Genomic DNA, 27,645 nt, shown 5'->3' with positions numbered 1-27,645 from the left:
TCTCCTGCATCAGGCTCCCAAGTAGCTGGGACTATAGGTGTGTGCCACCACGCCTGGATAATTTTTTGTATTTTTTGTAGAGATGGGGTTCCATCGTGTTAGCCAGGATGGTCTGAATCTCCTGACCTGGTGATCCGCCCACCTCAGCCTCCCTAGTTTTTTAACAGATAATTTCTATTACTTTATCATTATCTTCTATCACTTTATCATTATCTTCTATATGGGAAGACATTGTTCTTCTACTTTCTTTTATTTCTTTAGACATGCTTTCTTTTAGTATTTTGAACATATTTAAAATAGCTGATTTAAAGTCTCTGTTTAGTAAGTCCGGCATCTGGACTTTCTCAGGGATAGCTTCTGTTGACTGCCTTTTCCCCTGTGTATGGGCCCTGCTTCCTTGTTTCTTTGCATACTTTTGTAATTTTGTTAAAAACTGGACATTTTAAATAATGGAAACTCTGGAAATAGAATCTTTCTCCCTCTTCAGAATTTGCTGTTATTGCTGTTGTTATTTTTGTTGTTGCTGCTGTTTGTTTAGTGACTTTTCTGGAATAATTCTCTAATTTGTATTATTTGTCATGTGCACCTACTGAAGTCTCTGGTTGGCTAGCTTAGTGGTTAGCTAGTTATCAAATAAGAGATTTCCTTAAATCCACTGAAACAGTAAGTCTCCCAGCCTTTGCTGAGGTGCTCTCTGTATGTTGGGGTACTGCTTCACCATTCTAGCAGCTTACAGCTCTGCCTTAGCCTTCACTTCCTGCTTGTGCAGAGTCTCAAGGTCAGCCAGAGGGGAGAGGTTAGGGCCTTCTGGTCTTTCCTGGGCACACACATAGCCCTATACATTCACGTGGCATTCCAGACTCCCAGGAATATATTGGAGCCTTTCAGAGCCTCCTATGGACAACCTATTTCCCAGCTTTTTCTTTCAAGCTTTTTGGTCAGCCTCTTGTTAGCCCCAGCTGGCAGTGCCTCCTCAGGCAGCTGTAGAGTTAAGCAGTTGCCACTTACTATTTTGGGTAAATGCTCTGGAGATAGGACAGAGAGAGTGCTCAGCCAGCTCAGATAAAGACAAGTCTTGAGGATAGAGCTTTCTGGCAAGCTGTCAGCCAGGTCAAATGGTGACAGTTCTCTGGGGATTTGATTTTTGGGGAGCTCTAAACTTGTCTGGCCTCTCTAGTGGCTGCTAGTCTGCTGGTTTTTACAGCTGCCATCTTCACGAGGTTGTTGATTTTTAAGGCAATCCTGGAGCCAGAGGAGGAAACATAATTAGCACACATTAAAACAACTCAGACATCACTGTTCTTACTGAGATTCAGCCACTTTTTTTGGATAAATGTTCCTCAGAATATTGCAATCCTTTTGTTAATTTCCAGACTCTGAAAAAGTTGATCGATCATTTTTGGTGGAATTCTAACTGCTGTTATGGAGGAGCAGGTCTTTGGAGGTCTTTAATCTGCCATCCTGCAAACTAACTCTCTGTCAGTGCGTTATCAGCTGAGGCCCTTTGTGCAGTAAGAGTCTGGTCTCCTACTTTCTCTCATTTTCCTTCTTCCCATCTCTTTGAGTCTTGAAGTGGCCCTAAGGGAGTGTTAAAGAGTACAGGGTACTGTAACTGACCCATCACCACTCTTCATTAGAAGTGAGTCTCAACTTTTGGATGGATAGCAAGTATCAGGCACTTGATCCTGCATTCCCAGAATGCTCTGCAGACCAGGATCACGATGATCTGCTCCATCAGTTTCTCATCTGCCAACAGAGTCCATCTTTTGCAGTCTGGCCAACTTTGCACATTATCCTGTGATGAAGTAAACCCTTTGTTCCCCTAAATTCGTGTTGGAAAACAAAATGCTAATAGTTAAAATGGCCACTTCCTCTGGGTACTGTTGGGATTTTAAAGTCAGGCCAGACATAACATTAATTTTTCTAGATCTAATCTTACAGTCCTGGATAATGGCTTGAGTTTTCTGTTAATTAAATATATACATATGTTTAAAATCTAAATTCTCACATGCAATTTAAATTTGAATTTTTTACCTGACCAGATGTTTGGGTTATAGGTAATTTTATGACAGCCTTTGATTTTGGAGGCCATCAGTCTTCAAGTCTATAAGGTAGAAATACAAATGCTGTTTGTCAAAAGTAAAGAGATTCCGTTCTGAAAAGCTCTGTATGATTGTATAGCTAATTACCATGTAAAAGTTTATATTTTTTGCATTTTATGTATTTGTGTATTTTCTTCTCTTATTTGTTAGATTACAATTTAACCAAGTAGTCTAAAATGTGATATTACATGGTGGTACAACAATTTTGAAATCTTGAAAGATAAAACTGGAAACATTTGCTTGTATTTTTTTTTCACCTCATAGTGTTTTGTTAATGAGACATTTTATACTGCCATAAACCCAGGGCAATAGTATAGGTGTTGATTGATTTTTGGATGACAAGGGGCTTCTCTAATTGCAGAATTTGACATTTGTGTCACTTCTGCTGTTTTAGGTGAGCAAGACGTGGAAGGTGATTGCAGAGGATGAGGTGCTGTGGTACAGGCTGTGCCAGCAGGAAGGGCACCTTCTGGATAGCAGCATCTCTGACTATTCTTGCTGGAAGCTCATCTTCCAAGAGTGCCGAGCCAAGGAACACATGTTACGAACCAACTGGAAGGTGGGCAGTGGCCAATATCATTACCTGTGAAAGAATAGCCTGCAAAGACATGGGAATCCAAGCTTTCGCTCATAGCCTGAGATTAATTGCCAACAGTGAAGGGAGAGGGGTACACTGAGCCTCCTCTTCAGCTGTTGGTGACTTGTTGCCCATTTTGTTCGCCATTAGATGATCTGCCTCCATTTTCAGCCTCAAGATTTGGGAACATCCTCTTATTCTGCAGGAGAGGAAGGGTGGATTGGGTTGCCAGCCACTTCCTCTCTGATTGTTAGGGTGGTCAGAGGAGTGCTCCGTGCAGCCCCCTTGACTTTCACTGACTCTCTGGAGGGACCCAGAAAGCAAAAGCACTACCTGCATACAAAAGAGGAGCCGAAAATGTCATTTCCGGTAAATGTAAGAGGGAGATGATTAAACATCTCTAAGCACTGTCTTCTCTTCCCTCACATGACCTATTGGCATGCTTCTGTAACATTTATCACATCAAAGTCTCTATAGAAATATTAGATCACAGCTAAGAATTTGCACAGTGAAGTGTTTCCATAGGAGATAACTGTCAAGAGCCGTGTTACATAAAGCTGTTTGAGGCATGACGAGACAGCAGTGTGGTGGCAGTGTTTCTTTCTCACCTGGGAGGCTGGAGATTCAATGGTAGAGAAGGGATGGAACCATTCTCTTTACTCCCATAAAGGTCAATCCTAATAGACTTTGAGATTAACAAGCTTTTGTGCATTACTGATAGTGACATATTGCCTGTGTGCCTGTCTGTCCCTACTCACCTCCTAACCTGATTAGTGACCGATACGCTTGATCTGGGCAACCTCACATGGTTTCTAGCAAAGTCAATGAGAGCAGTGTCTCTCTAATTCAGGGGTTCTCAACCCCAGCACTAGTGACATTTGGGGCCAGCTAATTCTTTCTGTGCAGGGCTGTCCTGTGCATTGCAGGCTGTTGAGCAGTATCTCTGGCCTCTCCCCATTAGACGCCAGTAGCATTCTCTTCCTCCGCCAAGTCATGACAACTAGAAATGCCCCTAGACATTGCTGGATGTCCCCTCAGAATCAAAATCCCCTCCCAGTCGAGAACCACTGTTCTGAGAGTTAGTGTGGCTATCCTTTCGCAGGCTGTTAAGACACCACCACTAAGACAGGTCATGCTGGCCCCACAGTGCCCTTTTCCATCCACCTACGGTAATAAACTCGTCTGGAGGAAGCCCCAATCCCTCTTGCCCATGTGCCTGGGTAGGTCCGTGTGATGGACACAGGCAGAAAGGTATGGCAAAGAAAGCTGCCCAGACAAACAAGGGTCAGAAAGCAGAGGGTCTAACCCTGGTGGGAGGGGCTGCGATTTAAGGAAAGCTTGAGAGCTGAATGTTAACGGAGTCCTTTCTCTCCAGAAAGGAGAGATACTTTTGAGATTTACAAGCAGGAGAATTGGAGGTATTTGGCGTCCCGAGGCTTGAATTCGAAGATGTCAGACCGTGGTAGAGAAAAGCAGCAGCTGTGTTTTTTGCTTCCTCTTTGGTGATAGAGAAAGCAAGGGAAGAGGACAGGTATGTCCTTTTTGGGCCTGGAGGTGACAGAAGTGACGATATTTTAAAGACCCACCACCTAGCATTTGGCGCTTAGTAACACTTTACAAGTTATATACAATCTAGCTGAATGTCTATTTAGTATTTATTTCTAACGAACAGGAAGTCATGTGTTAGGTAAGTACTCACTACATGGCTGTTGATTGAGTGAACTGGAGCGGACTGCAGGCCAAACCAAACATGAGGGAGACTTCTATTTGGAGCGTGTAAGGTCCATTTCCTGACACTGTTAACAAGGAGAATTCTAGCAGTGAAATTTTAAATGATGTATCTTTCATTAAATGTAATGGTGGGATTCTTACCAAAATTCTGGAATGAAAGAAAGCCTTATCAAAACAAGAAAGGTGCCCTTGCACCGTGGGTCACTCCTGTAATCCCAGCACTTTGGGAGGCTGAGGCGGATGGATCACTTGAGGTTAGGAGTTCCATGGCCAGCATGGTGAAACCCCGTCTCTACTAAAAATACAAAAATTAGCCAGGCATGGTGGCACACGCCTGTAGTCCCAGCTACTGAGAGGCTGAGATTGGAGAATCGCCTGAACCCTGGAGGTGGAGGTTGCAGTGAGCCAAGATTGCGCCATTGTACTCCAGCCTGGGTGACAGAGGGAGACTGTCTCAAAAAAAAAAAGAAAGAAATGAAAGGCAGTGTTTGGGCAAGTTGCTTTACTTTTGTCTGCCTCCATTTTCTCGTCTGTAGAGTAAGGGCTAGGAGTGGCACTGCTCATGGCGTCGTGGTGAGGATGATTGTCATCAAGCGTCTGCCACTCCTGCAGAGCCTGGTCCACGCTCAGTGCTCAGGCGAGGTTGGCTGTAGGAGAGCATAGGCCTCTGCACACAGATGCAAGGTTCTGTGCTGTGTGTGCTCGACTTCAGGATGGGTTAGGCTGGCGATTTGGCTTGGTACCTCTTAAGTCAGTGTCTGGGGAGACCCTAGAAGGGACCCCAGGGTTCTCAGGTACCTCCACAAAGGGAATGACCTGCAAATGCATGAAGTTATCTGGAACTGCATTTCAGAGCCAACCTGGAAATGATTTGCTAAACTAATTGTGGTGGCCATAGTGTTCTTTTTCCTGGTGTTTGCATAAATGCAGGTTTTCATCTTAGGCCCTTTATTTTTCTTTCAATACCTTCTCCCTCACAAGAGCTTTTCTGTTATTGTAACCTTGGTTGCGGCCTTCACACAGCTGACTCCCAGATCCTTGCCTTCCCGCCCCATATCTCCACTTGTAGGACAGCTCCACGTGGATGTGTCCAGTTTTGTCTCTCAGCCTTAGACTCGTTCCTTGGATTAAGTTAAGACCATCATGCAAATTACTTTGCTCAGTTTCTAGAGTCTAGGTGCTTAATAAATGTGTATTTTAATGGAACGATGTCATCTTTTTCCTAATAATCGAAATAATAATAATAATGACTACCACTTATTGAACACTTGCTGTATGTTAAGAACTGTGCTGGGCACTTACACTGCTTCTAGTCCTTGTCCCAGTCTGGTAAAGTTGAAATTATGGTATTCTCGAATACCTTATTCATGCTTGCTTTGTGGCCTATCTCACTTTTCCCAACCTCCCACATGTAAATACTTTATGTCCATTCAGATTCCCTTCATTTTAATTCAACTTAATTTTTTATTTTTTTAGAGACAGGTTCTCACTCTCTTGCCCAGGCTGAAGTACAGTGTTGCAATCATAACTCACTGTAGCCTTAAGTTCCTGGACTCAAGTGATCCTCCTGCCTCATCCTCTCAAATAGTTGGGACTACAGGTGCATGCCACCACACCTGACTATCTTTTAAATTTTTTGCAGAGATGGGGTCTCCCTGTGTTGCACAGGCTGGTCTCAAACTTCTGAGCTCAAGTGATCTTCCTGCCTCTGCCTCCCAAAGTGCTGGAATTACAGGCATGAGCCACTGTGCCTGGCCTAGACTTTCATTCAAATACCATTTCCATGAAACCTCTGGCCTCTCATTTAGAAATAGTATCATGTCTTCTCCTTTTCCTCATCCTGATCTTTATCTATTTGTATAGAATTTTGCATTTTATTCTGAGAGTCCTTATAAGAATTAACAGGTAAGGTATCATGTAATACTTTCTTTTTGCTGAACTGAACTTTTTCATATACTTTATAAGCTTCTTTAGATACTTGCCACTCCCAGCAGATACATGCCAGCCTATTGTGGATGGTAGTTACTGGTGAGCACATATTTCCTTTCTATTCTGTAACCTCCTGGAGGATGGGGCAGCGTCTCACACATCCTGTGTCCTCGAGTTCGGTGCCTTTGGGATATGTGGTAACTCGTCCATGCTTAACAGCTTAGCATGTTAGTCATCATTTTTGTCTTTTTGAATGCCCACAGAACTTTGAATGCACTTGCTGTCCATGCTGTAGAGAATTGCTGTGGAAAGTAGGTGAAAAAGCGCGATGTTTGGCTTTCGGGTTGTCCTGAGAATAGTCTAAACTGCATCCCCCTTTTCCTCACGCAGAATCGCAAAGGTGCCGTGAGCGAGCTGGAGCACGTTCCTGACGTGGTTTTGTGTGATGTGCATTCTCACGATGGCGTGGTCATTGCTGGGTAAGCAAAACTGTTTCCACTGAGTGCTCTGCATCTGAAGGTCTTTCATTTTTCTCATACTGCCCTCTGAGTACCAGTGACCTTAGCTTCCCTTGAGAGCATGTACCTCCCTCAGTTACAGCCCATGTGGAAGAGGGAGAGTCTCCGTGATTCTGTTCCCAAGGACGTGAGAGCGCCGCAGCAAGGGTGAGAAGCACATGGTGTAGAGCGGATCTGTGCTCCATTTGTCTCAATATGTCTTTCCCAGCTTTTAAATCACTCTTGTGGCATGTTATGTGAGATTTTCATTAAGGCAAACAGTTTGTATTTTATGAAGACATAAAAAAGTCAAGCAAAAATAATAAGTGTTGGCACAGACAGGCCCTGTTCTCATTCTCTTTTTCTAAATCCCTTATTGTGAAGAAGGGCTGTGGCCACACATAATCTTCCTTCCCCACCATATAGTACCTATTTGTTACTTAAGTTGTCCTGAAATTGTTTTATTTTTTTTTTTCTCCATGGCCAATACATTTAATTTTAGCTTCTGTAAATTCCTTCAGCTTCTGTCCCAAAAACCACTTTGATGCAGTCTTCCTACTTTGTTACAGAGGTAGATTTATATATTTATTTACTGTACAATAAGATCAGTTTTCTTTTTGGATTAGGAAGATGTCATGAACTATAGCCTCAGACTGTATACTTATTGCCATAAAGTAGAAACCAGAACACTTAAGTTTCCAAGTTCGAATCAGCTATGGAGTGAGACGCCTTAGGGAAGTTCCTGCCTATGGGAAAACAAAACAAACCTTGGACTTTAAAACTCAGTAGTAGAGGAGTCCTTTTCTTTGAAGAAAAATCTTTCCTTAAGCAGCATTCCTTAAAGAGCACCTTTTGAATAGAAATTCCACACAGTCAGATTATTTTAATATTTTGTGGTATGCAGTGCCTATGAAAAAAAAGTATTTCTGCTTTAAACAAGATATACCCAGGAGGCAGGCTTTTCTTTAGTTTCTGTTTTACTGGCTATGATTTAGAAGTGAAAGCCCTTCTTGGGAGTGCTGCAGAGCTAGTTTTAGAAAGATTGATGGTCCAGATACTTGCGATTCTGTCCATTAAGTTATCGGTGCATGTTGGGCTTCTCTACCGCATTGCTAAAATGTGGGCCTACAATCGCCTGCTGTGCAGCTCCTTTCTACCCACGGATGCTACAGTTTGGTGGGAACTCCAGAAGGTACTTAGATCATTCCAGCTTAAAGGGATCTCTGCCTAGAGTGTCAGAAGACACTTCAGGACAGAAGGCTGAGACTGGACTGAAAGAGTCGCAAAAGAACTTACAAATACAGGAAAGCCTTGAATCTCAAAGCCAATTATGAATTTCTTCCCTGGAGCTCCCGAAGCGCAGGCCCCCTACGAGTCCAGATGCCAGTCCTTCTCTCTCTGCCTCTCTGTTCCCTCGGGGTCTGTTCAACGTTACAGATTATGCCAGCACAGAGCACGATGGCCGAGTTCTGTGGATCGATAGGATGAAACTTGATCTGTGGGTCAGAGAGGCTCCTGGCGGCTCCTGTTTCTAAGAAAACCTTAAGTTGATGGCTTAGCATGAGAGACTTCAGTCTTGCTTGTATGTAGAGCATCTTGTGTTTATCATTAAAATTTTATCTGGTGGTTACGATGCTTGTTTTCTGGGTCAGATCTTGAATCCCTTTTCATTTGAGACAGCGGTGTTTGTGGTTACCTCATTCCCAATCAATGTTGAATTCACCAGGCTTTCTACAGTTAATGTATCTCCAAGGAGCTTCTTAAAGAGACAGTGGCCACCTCACCCCTTCTTTCTCTTGTGCTTACCTTGTGTTTCTCTTATTCTTCTTTTTTCCTTCCCTTTTCTCTTTCTTTTGCACAAGTGGAGTCTGTTCAGAGACTTAGTTTTATGTACCTAGAGCTAAACTATGAAGCATTTTTGCATTTACACCTATTAAGTACATTTCACATCATTGATGGAGAGCAGAATCTCTTCTTCTCACCTTTTCAGCTCTCTGTGTAAATATTCCTAGTTTGGGGCCTTGCTGCATAGGCCCAGACTGATATTTATTGCAGTGAACCTCATGATGGACCCAGTCATGGTTCTTCCCTACTCTTCTTTTCACATAAAACCAGCGAAATCTGAAAATAGTCACTCGTTCATAAACGCATTTGACACTCAAATACCCATCGTGTGAATAGGACCTGGCGCCTGTCTCCCTGAGGCTTGTTTTTCCAGTGGGGAGACATTCTTTCCAAAGCATTTGATTGTTCACTCTTTTGTCCATGAGTCTTTGCTTACTCTACAGTCTTACAAATAATTTCCCGGTAACTTTTCCTGACATTCAGAGCTCTTTGACATTTCTTTCCAAGCTGCCTTTTTCCTTATTACACTTGTCAAGTGTCCCTTTGTTTTTTCCACACTGTTCTATTTAGTTACCTCTGACTGCATCATTTTTTTTAGTTGAGATACAGTCATATGCTGCATAACAGCGTTTCAGTCAATGATGGACCCCATATATGATATTGGCCATTCATGTACCCTAGGTGTATAGTAGGCTGTGCCACCTGGGTTTGTGTAAGAACACTCTGTGATGTTTGCACAATGATAAATTCACCAAAGGATGCATTTTTCTGAGCGCATCCCTGTCATTTAGTGACACATGACTGTATAATTCATATGCCATAAAATTCATTCTTTCAAACTGTACAATTCAGTGATTTTTTTCTTAGGTTTACAAGGGTGTGCAACCAATACCACTATCTAATTCCAGAACATTTTCATCAACTCAAAACCCAGAACCCATTCTTTAAGGCCTACTCCAGTCCTGTCTCCTCCTAGAGATTTCTCTAGCACTGTAGCCTAGCGTCCACTCTTGGAACTCCTGGAGACGGGACCATCTACAGCTGACAGAGCAACTCATTGTGTGGCCTTGCTGTTTCACTGAAACATTTTTTGTTTTATATTATTATTTTACTTAGAAATAATATTTAACTTTACAGCCACCTACTGTATTTTCTTTCCAGCAATTTGTAAGCATCTTTTTAAATTTAAATTTAAATTTTTATTTTTTTGAGACACAGTCTCACTTTGTCGCCCAGGCTGGAGTGCAGTGGTGTGATCTCGGCTCACTGCAACCTCTGCCTCTCGGGTTCAAGCGATTCTCCTGCTTCAGCCTCCCGAGTAGCTAGGACTACGGGTGTGCGCCACCACACCCAGCTAATTTTTGTATTTTTAGTAGAGATGGGGTTTCGCCATGTTGGCCAGGCTGGTCTCAAACCCCTGGCTTCGAGAAATCCGCCCACCTCAGCCTCCCAAAATGCTGGGATTACAGGCATGAGCTACTGCACCCGGCCTGTAAGCATCTTTTAAAACTATGAGTGGTATGTAATATTTTGTTAAATGTGTACTGTTTTATATGGAGTAAGCATTAAAACTTAATACACAGACTCCCCTTGTCCCCTGTCACCTGTATATGATGTTATATGAGAAACTAGAGAAATGCCAATGTCTGTTATCTAATTTCTTAGTTGTCTCAGTTTAGAATCATACATTTTTAAACCTGGAAGGAACTTTAGAGGTGATGCGTTCGGAGACCCTCATCTTGCTTGAGGTGGCAGAGGCTCAGGGCCAGGCTGGGTGTGCATGAGTGGAGCCGCTCCGCTGTGTTTCTGCAGCATCCACAGGCAGGGCTGGCTGGTGAGGCTGCTGTCTCCAGCCCTCATTTGCTGCTCTGAAGCTTTGGCTATTATAGCGTCATTTTGGTTTTTCTTTTGTGGCATGTGTCTATTTAAAAACAAAAGCAGCCGGCTGGGCACAGTGGCTCACGCCTGTAATCCCAGCACTTTGGGAGGCCGAGGCGGGCGGATCACAAGGTCAGGAGGTCGAGACCATCCTGGCTAACACGGTGAAACCCTGTCTCCACTAAAAAATACAAAAAAGTTATCCGGGCATTGTGGCGAGCACCTGTAGTCCCAGCTACTTCGGAGGCTGAGGCAGGAGAATGGCGTGAACCCAGGAGGTGGAGCTCACAGTGAGCCGAGATCGCGCCACTGCACTCCAGCCTGGGCGACAGAGCAACACTCCATCTCAAAAAAAAAAAAAAGACAAAAAAACCCACAAACAAAACAAAACAAAAAACAAACAAAACAAAACAAAACAAAAAACAAAAGCACCTGGGCACAGTGGCTCACGCCTGTAATCCCAGCACTTTGGGAGGCCTAGGTGGTCTGATTGCGAGGTCAGGAGTTCAAGACCAGCCTGGCCAACATGGTGAAACCCCATCTCTACTAAAAATACAAAAATTAGCTGGGCGTGGTGGCGGGCACCTGTAATCCCAGCTACTTGGGAGGCTGAGGCAGGAGAATTATTTGAACCCAGGAGGCAGAGGTTGCAGTGAGCTGAGATCGCACCATTGCATTCCAGCCTGGGCGACAGGGCGACTCCATCTCAAAAAAAAAAAAAAAAAATAGTAAAAGCAGTGGTAAAAACCATGTTGTTTTGCAACCGTGTTAGAAAGTAGAGAAGAGAAAGCCACTCAAATTCTAGCATGGAACACAACCTTTATTAAGGTCTCCCATGTGTCTGGTTGAGTTTTCAGTCTGTTTTTCTATGCATGTTTTTTCATAGTGTGACTATAGCCTTTGTTAGATTTGTGGCCTTTTTCCCTCACCAAACTGATGAATTCTTTTCATGTTGCATATTTTTCATTAGTTTCTTTGACTTGTTGCAAAAACACTTTGGATAATTATACCCCAATTTCCTTATTTATTCCCCTAATAGTGGACATTAAGGTCATTTCCTGTGTTTTGTTATATGTATGTTATGAATATTTTATGTATAGATGTCTGCAAATTTTTCTCCTTTTTAGCATTACAAATCTTTATTTTAAAATGATTAGACACATGCTACTGTAGAAACTTGAAATTCTATATAAGTATATAAAATAAAGAGTTAAAGTTCTTTCATTATCGTCTCCTAGTCTTGCAATCCTGATTGTTTTCCTAGGCTAGAGTCCTGTAAGCAGAATTACTGGATTTAGGGGAATAAATTTTTATTTTCCAGATGAATAAATTATTTAAAAATGCTTTTGTAGCCCTCAGCTTCTTTCCAATCTAACCTTTTGACTTGAAGTCTCCAAACCATCCCTGCCATCTTCCTGTTAGTGCTGTACATAGTGAGAGCCCATGCCTCCTGCCCCTCTTCCTTCCGCCTCGTCTAACCTGCCTCCAGCTGGCTCCGTCCCAGCCCCACTGTGCTGCACTCTCAGAGGTCACCCGTGATCTTTTGGTCAACAAACCAATGGCCTTTTCTTGGCTCGTCCCCTCCAGCTTCTTGGCAGCATTTGGTCCTATTGACTTTCCCCTCTTGAAATGGGGGGTGCCCTGTATTAAGCGTCTTTGTGCCCTCAGAGTCTAACATCTTTCCCAGGACCCAGGAAACTTTGAGCCAAGTGTGTAAGAAAGGAAAACTCCCCTTCGGCGACCCCACACTCTCTGGGCTTCCATTACCTCCATGAGCGCCTTCTCTAGCCCTCGCTCTTGTCTTTCTCTGCTGTCACTTGACCACTTAGCAGGGATATGCAGCAGCGCAGAAAAGACCTGCACCAGTTGTTTTCTTTGTTGGACAGATAAGTGGACGTGCCTTCAACTGTGACTGAGACATTCAGACACAACTTTTACTTTTCTTTTTCTGCGAAAATTTCTCATTTCTGTAACTTGAGAAAAATTTGTGTTCATAAGTCACCAGTCTCTACAGAATCAGTCACCTGTCTTTCTCTCAAAGTTCAGCGCCTGTCTGCATTTGTATCTATGATCTGCTGGACTTCCTGAAATGCTAGCGAGGTTTAGTGTGTGTTTTCCTTGTGTTTTAGCAGAAAGTTTGTCTAGATAGTAAGTGATCAGGAAACGTGTCTTTTGTTTGTTTCTTTGATTTATTGTGGTAACAGCTCTTAGAATTTTAGAATGTTTTGAAAATTGTATGTTTATCCTTGAGGAGAAAGAATAGAAGAAAGGGGCATATGGAAACATCCCTGTTCTGTTTTGTGATACTTAGACTGTTCTCATCTTCCTTCTCCCCAGTTGCCCTCTGGAAGTTGAGTGTTGCAATCAGATGACATCATGAATTCAAAAAAGTCACAGTATAAAACCTGAGGTGCAGGGCTAGGTGTCGTTTGCCATAAGTAGTGAAGGAGAGCCACCTAGTGAAGAGTGCATCTCAGGTAGAACCAGTAGCTCCTTGGAGGCCTTGTGCCAGCTCTGCTAACCATTAAGCCATTAGCTCACCAGAAGCTTTTATCAGATGCCCAGGAGTATGATGGCGTTTTGCAATAAACTCCCTCCTCATTGTTACTTGAGATTCATAAGGCTAAAGCATTCTAGTTGGCATAAGAAAACACACTTTTCTATTCACATGAGAGGACATTTTCTCTCTTTTGGTTTAAAAAAAAAACACCAAGCACCCTGTTTGTGTTGAGGTTTTTTTCATTACTCCTAAATATTTTCTCCCCGGTTTCTGCCTTTTTAGCATACAGTTCCTGCCTTTACTGGAAGGAGCAGGACTATGTATCCATGTTTCTCCTCTGCCAAGTGTGGTTGGAAGGAGAACTGTATCATTTGTTGCAAAATATTAGCGCTCTTCTTTCCTTAAAAACACTCAGTTGTCCCATTTTTGCTTCATTCCTTTTGAGGCAAGTGTGCCCAAGTAGATTCAAAACAAAACTGCCTATACCTCTGTAGCAACCAAGTGATCTCTGGCTGCTGCTTCAGCTGCCAGACATGGCCTGATTCAAATATGTTTTTATTTTTCTGAGCCCCATTCATACAACCTGGCGTCAGAGTGAGAGGGTTTCCAGTTCTTTGTAGACAGAGAGCAAAATTTGGAGCTTCCAATTTATATATGTAAAAATTGGTGTCTGAATCTTTGGCTGGTTCAGTTTGCCTGTAGGCCCTTCAGTGGAATTTTATCATTGTTTACAATTAAGAAGTATAACCGCATGTTCTCACTCATAGGTGGGAATTGAACAATGAGAACTCATGGACACAGGAGGGAGAACATCACACTCCGGGGACTGTTGTGGGGTGGGGGGAGGGGGGAGGGACAGCATTAGGAGATATACCTAATGCTAAATGACGAGTTAATGGGTGCAGCAAACCAACATGGCACATGGATACATATGTAACAAACCTGCACATTGTGCACATGTACCCTAAAACCTAAAGTATAATAATTAAAAAAAAAAGAAGTATTGGAAAATATAATTTTAAACAGGCCAGGCACAGTGGCTCATGCCTGTACTCCCAGCACTTTGGGAGGCCAAAGTGGGTGCATCACTTAGGGTCACGAGTTTGAGACCAGCCTGGCTAACATGGTGAAACCCCACCTCTACTAAAAATAGAAAAATTAACTGGCCGTGGTGACACTTGCTGTAATCCCAGCTACTCGGGAGGCTGAGGCAGAAGAATCGTTAGAACCCAGGAGGCGGAGGTTGCAGTGAGCCAAGGTCGTGCCACTGCTCCCCAGCCTGGGCAACAGAGTGAGACTCCATCTCCAAAATATAAACAGAGTCATCTAAGGTAACTTGAAATACCTTGCTTTTAGCTATGTTGTCCTCTGCTTTTTCCAGTAATTACAAATGTACCTTGTTATTAGCTGGGCACAATGGCATGCCTGTAATCCTAGCACTTTGGGAAGCCAAGACAGGTGGGTCACTTGAGGTCAGGAGTTTGAGACCAGCCTGGCCAACATGGCAAAACCCCTTCTCTACCAAAAATACACAAATTAGCCAGGCATGGTGGCACACACCTGTAATCTCAGCTACTCGGTTGGCTGAGGCACAAGGATCACTTGAACCCGGGAGACGGAGGTTGCAATGAGCCAAGATCATGCCACTGCACTCCAGCTTGCTGACAGCGAGACTGTCTCAAAAAAAATTTTTTTTAAAAAAAGGACCTTTTTATCGACTGTATACCATGCCAAAATATGAATAGCAGCTTTAATGTGAATACGTATATATTTGCCCTGAATTTAAAAATATTTTCTGTTCAGGAACTGAAGCCCTCAAGGATGGTGTTTCCAACAGTCGCTTAGTTTTATATGAATGCGTAAAAAATAAATACTGCCTATGGATTACTTTGAGGCTGTTGAGATAACAGATGCTTTGTAAATAACATAGGTATAAGATTGTGTGAGATAAATGTTGCCCATATATACTTACTAAGGACATGCTTTCCATTTTTCTCCTTTTTAAAAAAAAACTTTTTCCCCTAACAGTTTTCCTTTAAACCTTGTTTTGTATAGATTTTCTGCTGCTACTTATTGTGACATTGGACTGTTTCCCATAAGGAATTCGACCATTACCCGTTAGGGACCTCTTTTTAAAAATACTTTTAAATTTATTTATTTTCTGCTGTGAGGTATACATGCTCTTCTGGTAAATAAGTCTGAGGTAAGATATTGATAAGTGACTAGAGGAGAGCATTACATTTATTATATCTTTAATGAAGGAGCTCCAGAATATCCTTAATAAATACTGGTGAACTCATGACTGCATTTATCCATCTCTGGTTCTCCGAGGAATAATGGGAAGGGCCACAGCTACAATAACTCTGCATAATCATCATTGACTCTGACTCTATTGATTGTGATTAACCAAGATGTATGGAAAACAGTTTTAAGTGTGTAGTGCATGTATCTCGTAAAGTCCATTAAGACGTTCATTATTTTTCAATTGATGCGTCTTAAGCCCCACTTGATGTTTGTTGTAGTGCATTTCCACAGAAGGACTCTGCACTGTGGGATTGAGTTCATTTTGTTAATTGCATAATACAACCCCGTCATGTTTCATAGAAAATAGTAAATACTCTTGCTTTTATTGATTGGTATTCTTTGGTATTACTGAAGAAAGTATGGAGCAACTGAATAGTTCTTCAAACTTTTACATGTTAAGGGCACGAATGTTTCTTGAAATGTGGACACTGCAGTTTTAGGAGCCTCTGCCTGATTGCTCAGTAGGCTTTAAACCACTTCCATCCTCTGGGTTTAGGTCAGTAGATTCATTCATTCCGTCAACACCCACTAAGCATAGATGAATACCACACACAACCCCCTTGGTCATGGGGAGTTTATAGGCCGCCAAGGGATCCAGTTACTGGTGTTTACAGAACACTGTGGGAGGTGTTAGGGTTGGGGAGGAGCACGGTGCCATAACATGCTAGGGAGAGGCACCTCGTACAGGCTCAGCATCAGGCTAGCTTCCTGCTGGGAAATGACTTTCAACCTGAATCCAGAAGGATGACTAGGACTTGGCCAGGTGGAGTTCTGTATGGGGCAGAGATGCTGCCCTCCTCACTCCCCAACCAGCAGTGATCATGAATAACCCATTACCGCATTTGTTTTTCTGGTAAGCTGGATGAAACACAGCTTCAGAATCCTTCTCAACACAGAGCTCTAGGCAGCCACTACCATGTATTGGATTTGACACACAAATGAAAGCATTTGCTGTTCCTGGCCTGAAGCCTCATAACAGGGCCCCTCTTGGCTGCCCTGGGTGCCCGATCAGAATAGAACTGTGACTTGGTTTCGGAGTGGCTGTTTGTGTATGATCCTGTAGAGAGGGAAGTCTTACAAACGGTTCCATATGTTCTCCTGCATTCCCTGAGAAGCAGGCATGGGAGGCACAGGTTGCATCTGCTCAGCCCCCAGTCCTGCTCCTAGCATACTGAGCCTTTTTTGTTGGCTTCTCGCCTTCCAGTTGCAATTTAGTGGTCGAATCGATGGGTTAGGGTCAGGGGCTGGGCTGTGTCCTGCAAACCTGAGTCACAATATTGAAAACAATAAATTCCTATGTTGCACTTAAATGGGGGTGGTTCTTAAAAGCAGTATTTGTTTAAAGACAGTGTCATCTGAGGAGGCAGAGTGGCTTGTTGGCTAAGCAGTGATTGAGAAAAACCTGGGGCACATTTTGATCCCAGCTGTGCCACTAAAATGTTTCTTGTGACCCTGGGTAAGTCACTTAACCTTACTTCTCAGCATTCTTAAATCAAAACAACCCCCCAGCTTGCTAGGAAGGGCCTTAAAAAATTTTGTTTTTAGCAAATACGAGCTGACACATGGAAGCAAAATGGAAACGCTGCTGGATACTTACGAAGAAGAAAGGTTGTTTTTAGCTGTACAGTATTTATTCCTTCTTATTCTTCTAGTCCCTTAGTCCAATAAGTAGTCTGCTTATTGGAAACTTACTAGTTAATGAAAGCTCTTTGGTGGTAAATCATTTTAAATTGTCAATCCCTCTGGCGTGCAGAGCTTGAGAGAGGCTCTATTCCCATTCTTTCAACAAAAAATCAGCTATGGTCTCTGACCTATTTATTTAGAGGTAAACTCAACCTTGCCAAGTGTAGAAAAGACTGGGAAAGCACACAGCTTCACTGGGCTGGGGCATATCCTCATTTGGAAAAGACTTCTTTCTTCAGTTTTTCCTTAGTGTTCTTACATCAGCTAGTATATTAGTTGCAGTTGTACTTTGCACAGACGCTAATTAGAGAGCCATCAACATTGGGGTCCAAAGGCTTACTGACAATGTAACTGTCATAGTGGCATCTTAATTGGTTGAGTGTAATTGTCATTAGGCAGTGATAAAGACATCTGGAGCTCTGGAGAAAAATCAGCCTTTTTTTCCTACCTCCATTTGTTATCTGTTCTTGCTGCTCCTGGCCAATGTTAAGCACTTTTAGATCACATTTAGGGTTTGGTCCAGGTCCCTCTGCCCCAACCTGTGTTTTACCCTACCAAAGATGTCTGTTTCCTTAGCACAAGTTCATTAGCATGGAGGCTGCCTCCCATGCTATTGTGGCTTTCACTTAGGTTAGATTTGAGAGCCCGCTGCTGAGTCATAATGCAGTACCTGCTGCAGTAGCATATTTAGTCTCAGTTCCTGTCAATACAGGAGACGTAGAGGCTTTTATAGTTTACCTCCTGAGTCATTTTGCAGCAAAACACTTATGTTATTATCATACCTTTGGTCATGGAGAATGAAGTTAATTTAAATAGATATCTGGAAAATTTCATGTTTATTGAAATAATTTAGCTTATCCCGTTTTATAGTTTTTAGTCAGTTTGGAAATAAGTGGAAGCAGTCTAATGCACATCAGTGTGTATATTTTGGGTGTTTCACTAATCATTACCACTGGAAAGTGGGCGGTGGAAATAAAGAGGTACCCCTCAAGCCAGTCAGGTTGTTACCTGCGGACACCCCCTTTCAGTCACCATTTATTTGTGATTAGCTCTGCATAAGGCACTGTAATGGAGGCTGTGGCACTGCGGTAGGGCCTTCTTGAAGACTTTACAGTCAAGTTGTGGAGACGATCAGTTCATACGGACTGTAGTAGTAAAAGCAGTTTCTTCAGATAAAGGGCATAGTAGTTGAGTCAGAAAGCTTCACTCAGGCTTCATGGAGGAGGGGAGGGCCTGTGTTAGACCTTGAGGGGTTGGTAGGATTGGGCTGGGTTGGTGGTTCTCAATCTTGGCTGTATATTGAAAACATTGATGTCTGGTTCTATCCCCAAATGGTCAGATTTATTTGGTCTGGGAGGCTGGAGTGCAGTGGCACAATCTCGGCTCACTGCAACCTCCACCTCCCAGTTCAAGCGATTCTTTTGCCTCAGCCTCCCAAGTAGCTGGGATTACAGGCACACACCACCACACCTGGCTAATTTTTGCATTTTTAGTAGAGATGAGGTTTCACTATGTTGGCCAGGCTGGTCTCGAACTCCTGACCTCAGGTGATCTGCCCCCACCCTCAGCCTCCCAAAGTGCTGGGATTACAGGCATGAGCCACCGTGCCCAGCCTGTATGTGGACTTTTTAAAGCATTCCAGGCAATTTTAATGTGCAGCCCAGGCTGGACCCCACTGGGCTGGGAGGTGAGGAGGTGAGGCACTGCAGGCAGGTGGGGCAGGGAATCAGAATTCAGAGGCAAGAGCATTTGGGAGCCTCTCTGGAGGCCGGCCCGTGTGAAGGGAGAGTAGAAAATGAGGCTGGGGGGAGGGGTGGAAGTTAGTTTGTGGTGGGTTTTCAGTGGGTCTCATAATTAAAATTTCATTCAAAAAGGTGTTAAGACGTAAGACCTTATAGAGGGTTCTCTGGGTATATGACAAGCGCTGTTCTAGTCTGACTGTTCTAGTCATTGCATGTACAGCTATGAACAAAACCCAGGCCCTGAGCTCAGAAGCTTCAGGCTGGTAGGGAGACGAACAGTGAGATGATCACAGAACACTGCCATGACGGAGACGTCCAGGCTGCCATCAGGGTAGATCGTAGTGCGGTGTAGTGTGGCACGTGAGGGAGAAAGGAAGTAAAGGAAATGGTTCCGGAAGAAAGATTCGTGCAGTCAGGTGTTTTGAAGGGCTTGGCTTGTGAGGGGAAGATTGAATGGAGGAAGCTCGGAATCAGGGAGCCTGTAGTAGTCGGGTGTGAATGTGAGGTGCTGGGGGATTTGGACCAGGGTGGCTTCTCTGGGAATGAGCGGAACAGAACAAGCTTGGCACCTGACCATATATAGTGGTGTGGGTGGTGGGCCACAGCGGTGCTGAAGGGGCCGCTCTCCTTCTGTACCGGTGACCTGGGACTGATGATCCCATTGATAAAAATAAGGAATTCAGACACAGGCTAGCTTGGCCATGAGCTGAAGCATTTGATTTTAGATGTGTGGAGTCACAGTGTGAGTGGACCAACCTCCTCTGTGGGAGAAAGGATTGCCCAGGAGCCCCTCAGATATGAATAGAGTGCTGTTATCTGTGGGGTTCCTGCCCTCTCTCTCTTCTCTTTCTCTGAGTAAGGAGGAGGCTCAACAGTTTCTGTTTCACAGCTCGCTATTGTCTGGTTCAGCAGCTAAAGCACCTTTTTCCCAAGCTTTGTTGTTTTGCTGTCATTTTGGCTCCAAACTCTTTGTGTTCAGGGAGCTGGGGGGCTGGAGCTGAGGCCACCTAAACCATCTTTCCTCTCCACCCTCGCCTCCCCACTGTGTCCCCTGCGGGGGCACCACTGAAAACAGTGTGCAGACTGCTGGTGTGGTGTGACACATGGTTAGCAGGAAGCAGAAGGACAGAGACTGGCGAGAAGGAAATACAGTTTCCTAGTTTATGTACTTCTTTTTCTCAACGTGCCTTACTTTTCTGATCTGAATTCCCTTTATCTTTCTTTCACTTACCATCTCTGTATTTCTGGAAGACGTTGCCATCCTTCCCATTTTTTCTGAATTGGCTGGTTCCTGTCACATAGAATTTAACCTTAAGAATCTAGTCCCACAGTCTAGACATTCAAACATGTCTCATCTGTCGTGTCTCTGTAGCTAAGCAAGTAGCCTTACTCCAGCGAATGGCCTGAGTCGTTCTCAGGGTGTCACAGTGAGCTCGGTATTTTGAGGGCAGTGAGGTCCGGGGTATGTGTTCTGGTATAGGGTTCCTCATTCAGAAGGGTGAGCTGACCGCTGCCTGGAGAGCCTGGGGGCCAGTGGCCGTGCTTTGGCCGGGGTGATCTCAAGATCTTCCCTTGCTTGCACGTCGCTAGGCTTAAGGACATTCATCTTGTGTTTCTGTTTACTGGAGGATCAGTGGTCAACCCAGAGGTACAGCAGGCCAGGTTCAGAAAGCACCTCTCTCCCGTTTGGCTCTTTATCCCACATGCACACTCTCTGGGTGCCACCCTGCAGGTAGAGAGCCAAGTTCTCCAACCAAGGAATTGGGGTGACAGAATGGCCTTTGGACTGTGCAATGTGTGTATTTACTGTAGATGAAGAATTTGGGTGCAGTACTACTAGTAAACAAAGCACTCCTGAATCAGAGTACTTCTCTATAAGAAATTCCACCTGAGGCCACTTGTGGTGGCTCACACCTGTAATCCCAGAAATTTTGGAGGCCAACATGGGTGGATCACTTGAGGCCAGGAGTTCAAGACCAGCTGGGGGCAAAACCCCATCTCTACTAAAAACTAAAAAAATGAACTAGCCGGACATGGTGGTGCACGCCTATAATCCCAGCTACTTGGGAGGCTGAGGCAGAAGAATTGCTTGAACCTGGGAGACGGAGGTTGCAGTGAGCCGAAATTGTGCCACTGCACTCTAGCCTGGGTGACAGAGTGAGACCCTGTCTCAAAAACAAACAAAACAAAAACCAAGAAATTCCAGATTGATCTTCTGTAGCTACTTCACTAATGTGTCACATCATAGATTTCAGTGACTCAGTGAATCTCAGAGGTTATCTCATCAACTCGGCAAAGAAACCCTGCAGGAACTATGGCTAGGGCCTCAGGAAGATTGTGAACCCCCTTAAAATCATTGGCCTATCTTTGTGATTGTGTGGTTCTATCATGAGGCCCTTAAAGGCATTTCTCACCCCTTTTCCCCCCATAATACTCAGTTGCTTTACAAGTGGAGTAAAACCCTCTGCAGCAGACATAAGCAACATAGCTTAAATACCTTGGTGATAGGCAGCACCCCACTTTATCATCTGGCCATTGTGTCATCCTGGGGGCCTCGTGTCTGAGTAGGTTGAGTCTGGCCCTGGCTTTGATGGAAGGAGTCATTTGTTGGAGTGGCACTAGTCATAGGAGAGAGTGAGTACTTCTATTTTCTAAGTGGGCAAAACCGGGGAGTGTCGCGCATTCAGCAAGAGCTTTTCATGAGCAGGCAGCATTGTCTGGCTGCTAAAGGCAAGATTTAATTGTTTCAGCAAATCAATTAGTCTTTAGGGACTTTAATCAGTCAAATCTGATGCATGGATGAGGTATTAGAAAGCCTGTGCCTGTGAGACCATTAGTTCTGAGTATCCCTGCAGCATCTCTCTCTGTGTTTCGTGTGAGTGATTGTGTGTATTTGTGGGTAAATAGTGGGGCTTATACAAATTTCTGCAAGTGATCCCTGTAGTGGGAGAGCTTGCAGGGGCAGATTGTTGTAATAGTGTAAAAGGAAAAGCAAGGAGATCTTGCTACCCATGTCTTACTATTGTTTTCTCATTTGAAATTGTCACCATTGTGCTGTGAGAACGTGAAGCGTGTTCACAGCCTTCTGTCATCTAGTTGACATTTTCTCCTGTTGGAGTCACTCATCTAAACAGTGCCTCAGGAGTGGCTCCACACCACCCGATTCTTACTTGTCTGTTGTTGTGAGGCTCTATGCATTTTCCCCACCATAGCCCTACTCTTCAATCCCCTTTTGGAACCAAGTGTGTCGTTCTCTTCCAGATATACATCAGGGGATGTGAGAGTGTGGGACACCCGCACCTGGGACTACGTAGCCCCCTTCCTGGAATCAGAGGACGAGGAGGACGAGCCTGGAATGCAGCCAAATGTCTCCTTTGTGAGGATAAACAGCTCGCTGGCAGTAGCAGCTTATGAGGATGGTAAGTAACCACAACCCTCCTCCCTATTAAGGAAAAAAAAAAGCTTTACAAAAATTAAGCAGCTGTGGCCGGCTCCCCCCTGTAATCCCTCCATACGTACACGTGGGCACACACACATGTTCACACACATACACTCACTCTTGCCTTTATTTGAAGAAGTTGGCCAACAACCGTCAATGCATTAGTAGGCATTGGAACACAGCACCCATTAAAACTGGTGTTTAATTCCTACTGGGACTGTCAGGCTGGGCGCTAGTGCCAGACACAAGGCTGGCCAAAGCATCTTAAGCAAATAACTTGTTTGATGTAAAATATTAAATATACTTGGCCTACTTTTCCTTTAGCCTCTGCTCAGCCCAAAGGGAATAGTGAAAAAGGGATAGACATAGATCATCTATTGATAAATGTAGATATAGAAAAATAAAAGTCAGTGCTTACCTTTTCCCGGCACTTAATATACCATACAAGATAATTGGTAATAATATGTTTTCTCTTTGACATTGATAGAATTATTTTTGTACATGAACAACTATGGATTTTTGGAACTAGGTAGGAATAATCTAAAGTTAGCTTTACCTATGCAAAGAAACTCTTGACAGTGTATAACTACTAGAAATGGTCATTTCAATGGCCATGATATCCAGTATGCCCACCTGTCATGCTCCTATCCTCCGTTATGTTGTGAAGTGTTGAATCTCCACAAGCTTCATGTCCCCACTTGCCCAAAAGTTGGGACCACAGCATATTTCAGAATGTTAAGTGTTCATGTCATGGCACCACTGCAAATCTTCAGAGTCAGTGTGACATTAGCAGGTGGCTCAGAGGAGCAAAACTAAAGTAGCTAATGGGGAATTTTATACCCATGTGCTGTTTAAAAATAAAAATTAGGGCTGAGATCTTACATATATACCTATATATATTTGAGACAGGGTCTCACTTTTTTGCCCTGGCTAGAGTGCAGTGGCACTATCTCAGCTCACTGCATCCTCGACCTCCTGGGATCCAGTGATCCTCCCACCTCAGCCTCCTGAGTAGCTGGGACTACAGGCGCATGCCACCATGCCCAGCCAATTTTTTTTTTTTTTTTTTTTTTAAGAGATGGACTTTCGCCATGTTGTCCAGACTGGTCTTGAACTCCTGAGCTCAAACTATCCACCTGCTTCAGCCTCCCAAATTGCTAGCATTATAGGCATAAGCCACTGCGCCTGGCCTTGAAAATATTTTTATATTTTATATAATTTAGCAACGTGATGTTGGTTTGATGTTAGTAGACACTATTGATCGATTTCCTTTTCAGCCTATAGAAATTCAGCTAAGCTGTTTCTGTGGTATAATTAATATTTCATATGTTTATTGAGACCCTGGATAGATACCATAAGAGCAGCTTGAACATGTTTGCTACTTTCCAAATTATCAATGAGTTTTTTTCCAAAATACCTATGCAAAGATTGCAGTACTTTTAAGTTAGAATCATATAGTTTTAGGATCATCTAATAGCCTTCCCCTACCATTCATACACACTAACGTGCATACACATATTCTTCTACAGAGGGGGAAACAGAGGTGCAAAGAAGCCAGGTAGGTTGAAGTCAGCAGTGAATCCAGAACTGTGATTGTGTCTCCAGGGCTGTGCTGCGGTGGTCGTGCTGTTTATGGAATCCTGAACATAAAGACTCTTGTAGAAACGTGCGCCCAATTGATTTGCAGCCCATGTCTCACATCTCTTGAGCTTGAAAATACAGCCTGAGGTGATGTGCAGGGGTGGTGCTGCTGGTTTTATATTGTGGGAATTGTCTTCGTTCCCCTCATCCCCTGTTGTTGCACAGAAATATTGGGAAACAATGTAGGCATGATAAAGAATCTACTTTTTTTTTTTTTGAGACAGAGTTTTGCTCTGCCACCCAGACTGGAGTGCAGTGGCACCATCTTGGCTCACTGCAACCTCTGCCCCCCGGGTTCAGGTGATTCTCCTTCCTGCCTCAGCCTCCCGAGTAGCTGGGATTAGAGGTGCCCACCACAACAACCAACTAATTTTTGTATTTTTACTAGAGACGGGGTTTCACCATGTTGGCCAGGCTAAGAATCTACTACTTTCTTTGGTAAATGCTTAGCAAGTGATTGCCAAAATGTATTTTAAATTCTTTTTTTTTGAGTCATAGTTAGAATTCAAACAGAGCAAAAATGTATATAAAATGACAAAGAAAAAGTATGCAAAAAGAAGTTGAGGTATTCCTCCCTGTCCCACTTCTAGGCCCTCTCGCATTTTACTCATGGGGGGTCCTGCTCTGTATACTTTTCTGCACCTTTTTTTTTTTTTTTTTTTTAAATAACTTAATGGCACAACTTGGTGATCTTCCATATTCGCACTTACAGGGTAAACCTTATTCTTGTAATGCCTGTGTAGTACTGCATTATGTGGCTGTACCATCATTTATTTATTAGGGCCCTCATTGATACACATTTGAGTTGTTCATTTTTGTTATTGAAAACAGTGCTGCAAGCAATATGCTTGAACAAATGCCAGGATAGACTTGTCCAAGGGTGGCCCTGGGGTGAGGTGCTAGTGATTGCTAGGTCAGAGGCTATGGCTGCTTTAGGCTTTGATAACTATTGCCAAATTGCCCTCCAAAGAGGTTTCACCAGTTTATAGTGTCACCAAAAGTATGTGAGAGTGACTGACAGGTAAAAATGGCATTTTATTGTTTTTGTTTGCCTTTCTTTAATTACATGTGGACATCTTTTCTTTGTGTGTTGTTAGCTGTTTCTGTTTCTTTCTCTGCAAATTGTTTGTTCTTGTCTTTCTTCATTTTTCTTTTGGGTTGTCATCTTTTCTGGTTGAAAAGAAAGCTTGGGAAATAATCTTTGCTATATGTATTTCCAATATTTTTTCAGTATGTCATTTATTCTTTTTTGTTTGGTTTGAGACAGAGTCTGGCTTTGTCATCCAGACTGGAGTGCAGTGGTGCGATCTTGACTCACTACAACCTCCGTCTCCTGGGTTCAGGCGATTCTCCTGCCTCAGCCTCCCGAGTAGCTGGGATTATAGGCGCCTGCCACCACGCCCAGCTAATTTTTTATATTTTTAGTAGAGACAGGTTTTCACCATGTTGGTCAGGCTGGTCTCGAACTCCTGACCTCAAGTGATCTGCCTGCCTTGGCCTCCACAAAGTGCTGGGATTACAGGCGTGAGCCACTGCGCCTGGCCTGTCATTTATTCTTTAATGGACTTGTTTTCTAGAAGGTACTTGGTGTGTGTGAACGATTTTAATTTTTTACTTTTTAATGTATAAGTGAGTGGGGTTTATATTGTAATTTAATGTTTTTGATTACTACATTTTTAGGGTTCAAAGATCAAAATAATATAAAGTTACGTGTTGAGAAATCTTGCTGCCACCCACTTTTGTCTGCTCCATTCTGAAGTAACCATGTTTTTTACTTTCTTGTATATCCTTGTATTTTAGTATTACAAATACAAGCAAATATGAGTGTGTATATTCTTATTGCCCCCTTTTTAAAAAACAAAAGGTAGCATACTATTTACTTTACATGATTCCATACCTTGGCTTTTTTCTCTAAATAGCATATCTTAAAAGGCAGTGCACGTCTGTGTAGAGAGAGTACCTGTTTGCACACCTGAATGCTAATTCCATTGTGTATAAGCACTTTGGTTTATTGACGGACAGTTGTGTTGTGTTTGCCATTACAAACAGTGTTGTAGTGAAAAACCTTGTAAAGATGACATTTCACGCAAGTGCAAGGAGGATTGTTTTCTGGGTTACAGGGTAAACGCAAGTGGGGTTTTACTATTTTATGCTGTCACCAGCAAGCCATGAGAGTGTGCGTGCTTCCTCACAGTTTTGCCAACAAAGTATGTTTCCAGCTTTTGGGTATTCATCAGTTTGAGAAGAAATGGTCACCAAGTGTAGTTTTAATTTACATTTCTCTTAATGTGAGAAAGGTTAAATTTAAAAAAAAATGTGTACCTGCTACTTGTAGTTCTTTATTTTTCTTCTGTTACTGTTATGGCTTATTTTTTATATTTTTATCTTGACAAGTTCGTCTTGGATTAGTATGCAGTGTGGTTCCAAGTACATCTTTTTTCCAGCATCTCTTCTCGGAGAGCCCATTTCTACCTAACTGGTTTGAGGTGCTGCCTTTATAAGCTTTTAGCTATGAAATTCACTTTGTATCTGAATCTGTTTCTGAACTTTGTGCTCTGTTTCAGTTGGTCTGTCTGGCAGCTTAAATTTACATCAAGCTTGTCAGTCTTGTCCTTTGGGGTTTCACGTCGTGGTTGGGAAGATGATTACTCAACACCTGGGTAAAATCTCTAAGTGCTTCCAAGGCTGCAGTGTTTCCATTGAAATCTTTGATTTGTTTTAAGTTCATTTTGGTGTTAAGGGCTCTTGCTTTTTTAGAGCCCTTGTGTTTCCCTGCTCCCCTCTCATGCTGAGCTTGTTTTATTGGTCTGATTCGGGTTGTTACTGTTTCTGTGATAAACAGCAACTTCTCTTCTTTCCCCAGACCTCAGGTGGTGTTATCTTTGGTCCCCCTTCAGTTTAACAGTTCGACACTATGATATTTACACTAACATTTTCATGAATAGCTACTTCTGGGCAAAGACAGATTCAAATAAGCAAACCCACATTTTTATATTACTTCTTTCCAGGAGCAGCTAACTGGCACTTCTGAGGCAGAAACATGACAAAAAAAGGAAATTTACCTTGTGGGTTCTGCTGTCTAAAATTTGTGACACGGAAAAGAATAAGATAATAAAATGAGTTAATGAACTTCAGTTCTCTGTGCCAAAGTGAGGCTCTGTAGCCATTGAAACGCCCTTGCTGGTCTACACGCACATTCTTGGTGGAGGGAATCGTATCCAGAGGGGGAGATGGAACCTGCTTTGGGGAAAGGGAGTCATCCCTGCATCCCTTTTAGCCTCTTTGCCCCGTAGGAACACTGTACACGCACCTGGGGTGTTGAGATTTGGCAAGGTGATCCACAGTTGTGATTTTTTGAATTCCAACCCTCTGGCCTCATATTTCTTCTGCCTTGTTTCCGATTGTCAGCACTGGCCATCCTCCAGTTTGATTTTACCACTAATTGTGTTGCACGTTACCATACCGAAATGAATCAAATCAAAATGCTTTTCCTGGAGCATTAGATAAAGCAGGCGAAGGTTCTGAGTAATGAGCAGATGCTGCTAATGCAGGGACGGCGGAGACCTTGCCAGGACTCCATCTGCTCCGTGCTTGCCTGCCTTTGGCCTCGTGCCACAGCATTAGGGAATGGCAGTGTGCTCGAAACCCGCTCCCTGGTCACAGAGTTTGTCTTGAAAGCTCGCTCTTTGGTGAGAAATGAGATTACACACTTCTTAGGTGCAAAGAAGTTTTTATTTGTCCCCCTCAGTGGAGAGAGGAGAGACGCGATCTGGTGCA

General features: G+C 43.3%; 1 protein-coding gene across 6 annotated transcripts in view; it reads left to right on the top strand.

Moving 5' to 3' along the window:
* Positions 1-27,645, top strand: part of FBXW8 (F-box and WD repeat domain containing 8) — a 120,995-nt gene that overhangs the window by 34,870 nt on the left and 58,480 nt on the right. For 5 of the 6 annotated variants that reach the window (XM_058424770.1, XM_058424766.1, XM_058424767.1 and 2 more), the window contains 3 exons: positions 2,497-2,661; positions 6,730-6,818; positions 22,050-22,207. In XM_058424770.1, coding sequence (XP_058280753.1) covers positions 2,497-2,661; positions 6,730-6,818; positions 22,050-22,207 — 412 coding nt within the window. The remainder of the gene's footprint in view (positions 1-2,496; positions 2,662-6,729; positions 6,819-22,049; positions 22,208-27,645) is intronic. The other variant, XM_058424769.1, reaches the window with a different exon arrangement.

The sequence above is a fragment of the Hylobates moloch genome, unplaced genomic scaffold (assembly GCF_009828535.3).
Source record: "Hylobates moloch isolate HMO894 unplaced genomic scaffold, HMol_V3 SCAFFOLD_12, whole genome shotgun sequence".
Taxonomy (NCBI): domain Eukaryota; kingdom Metazoa; phylum Chordata; class Mammalia; order Primates; family Hylobatidae; genus Hylobates; species Hylobates moloch.
The sequence above is the reverse complement of the archived record's forward strand: the minus strand, read 5'-3'. Positions and strand labels throughout refer to the sequence as shown.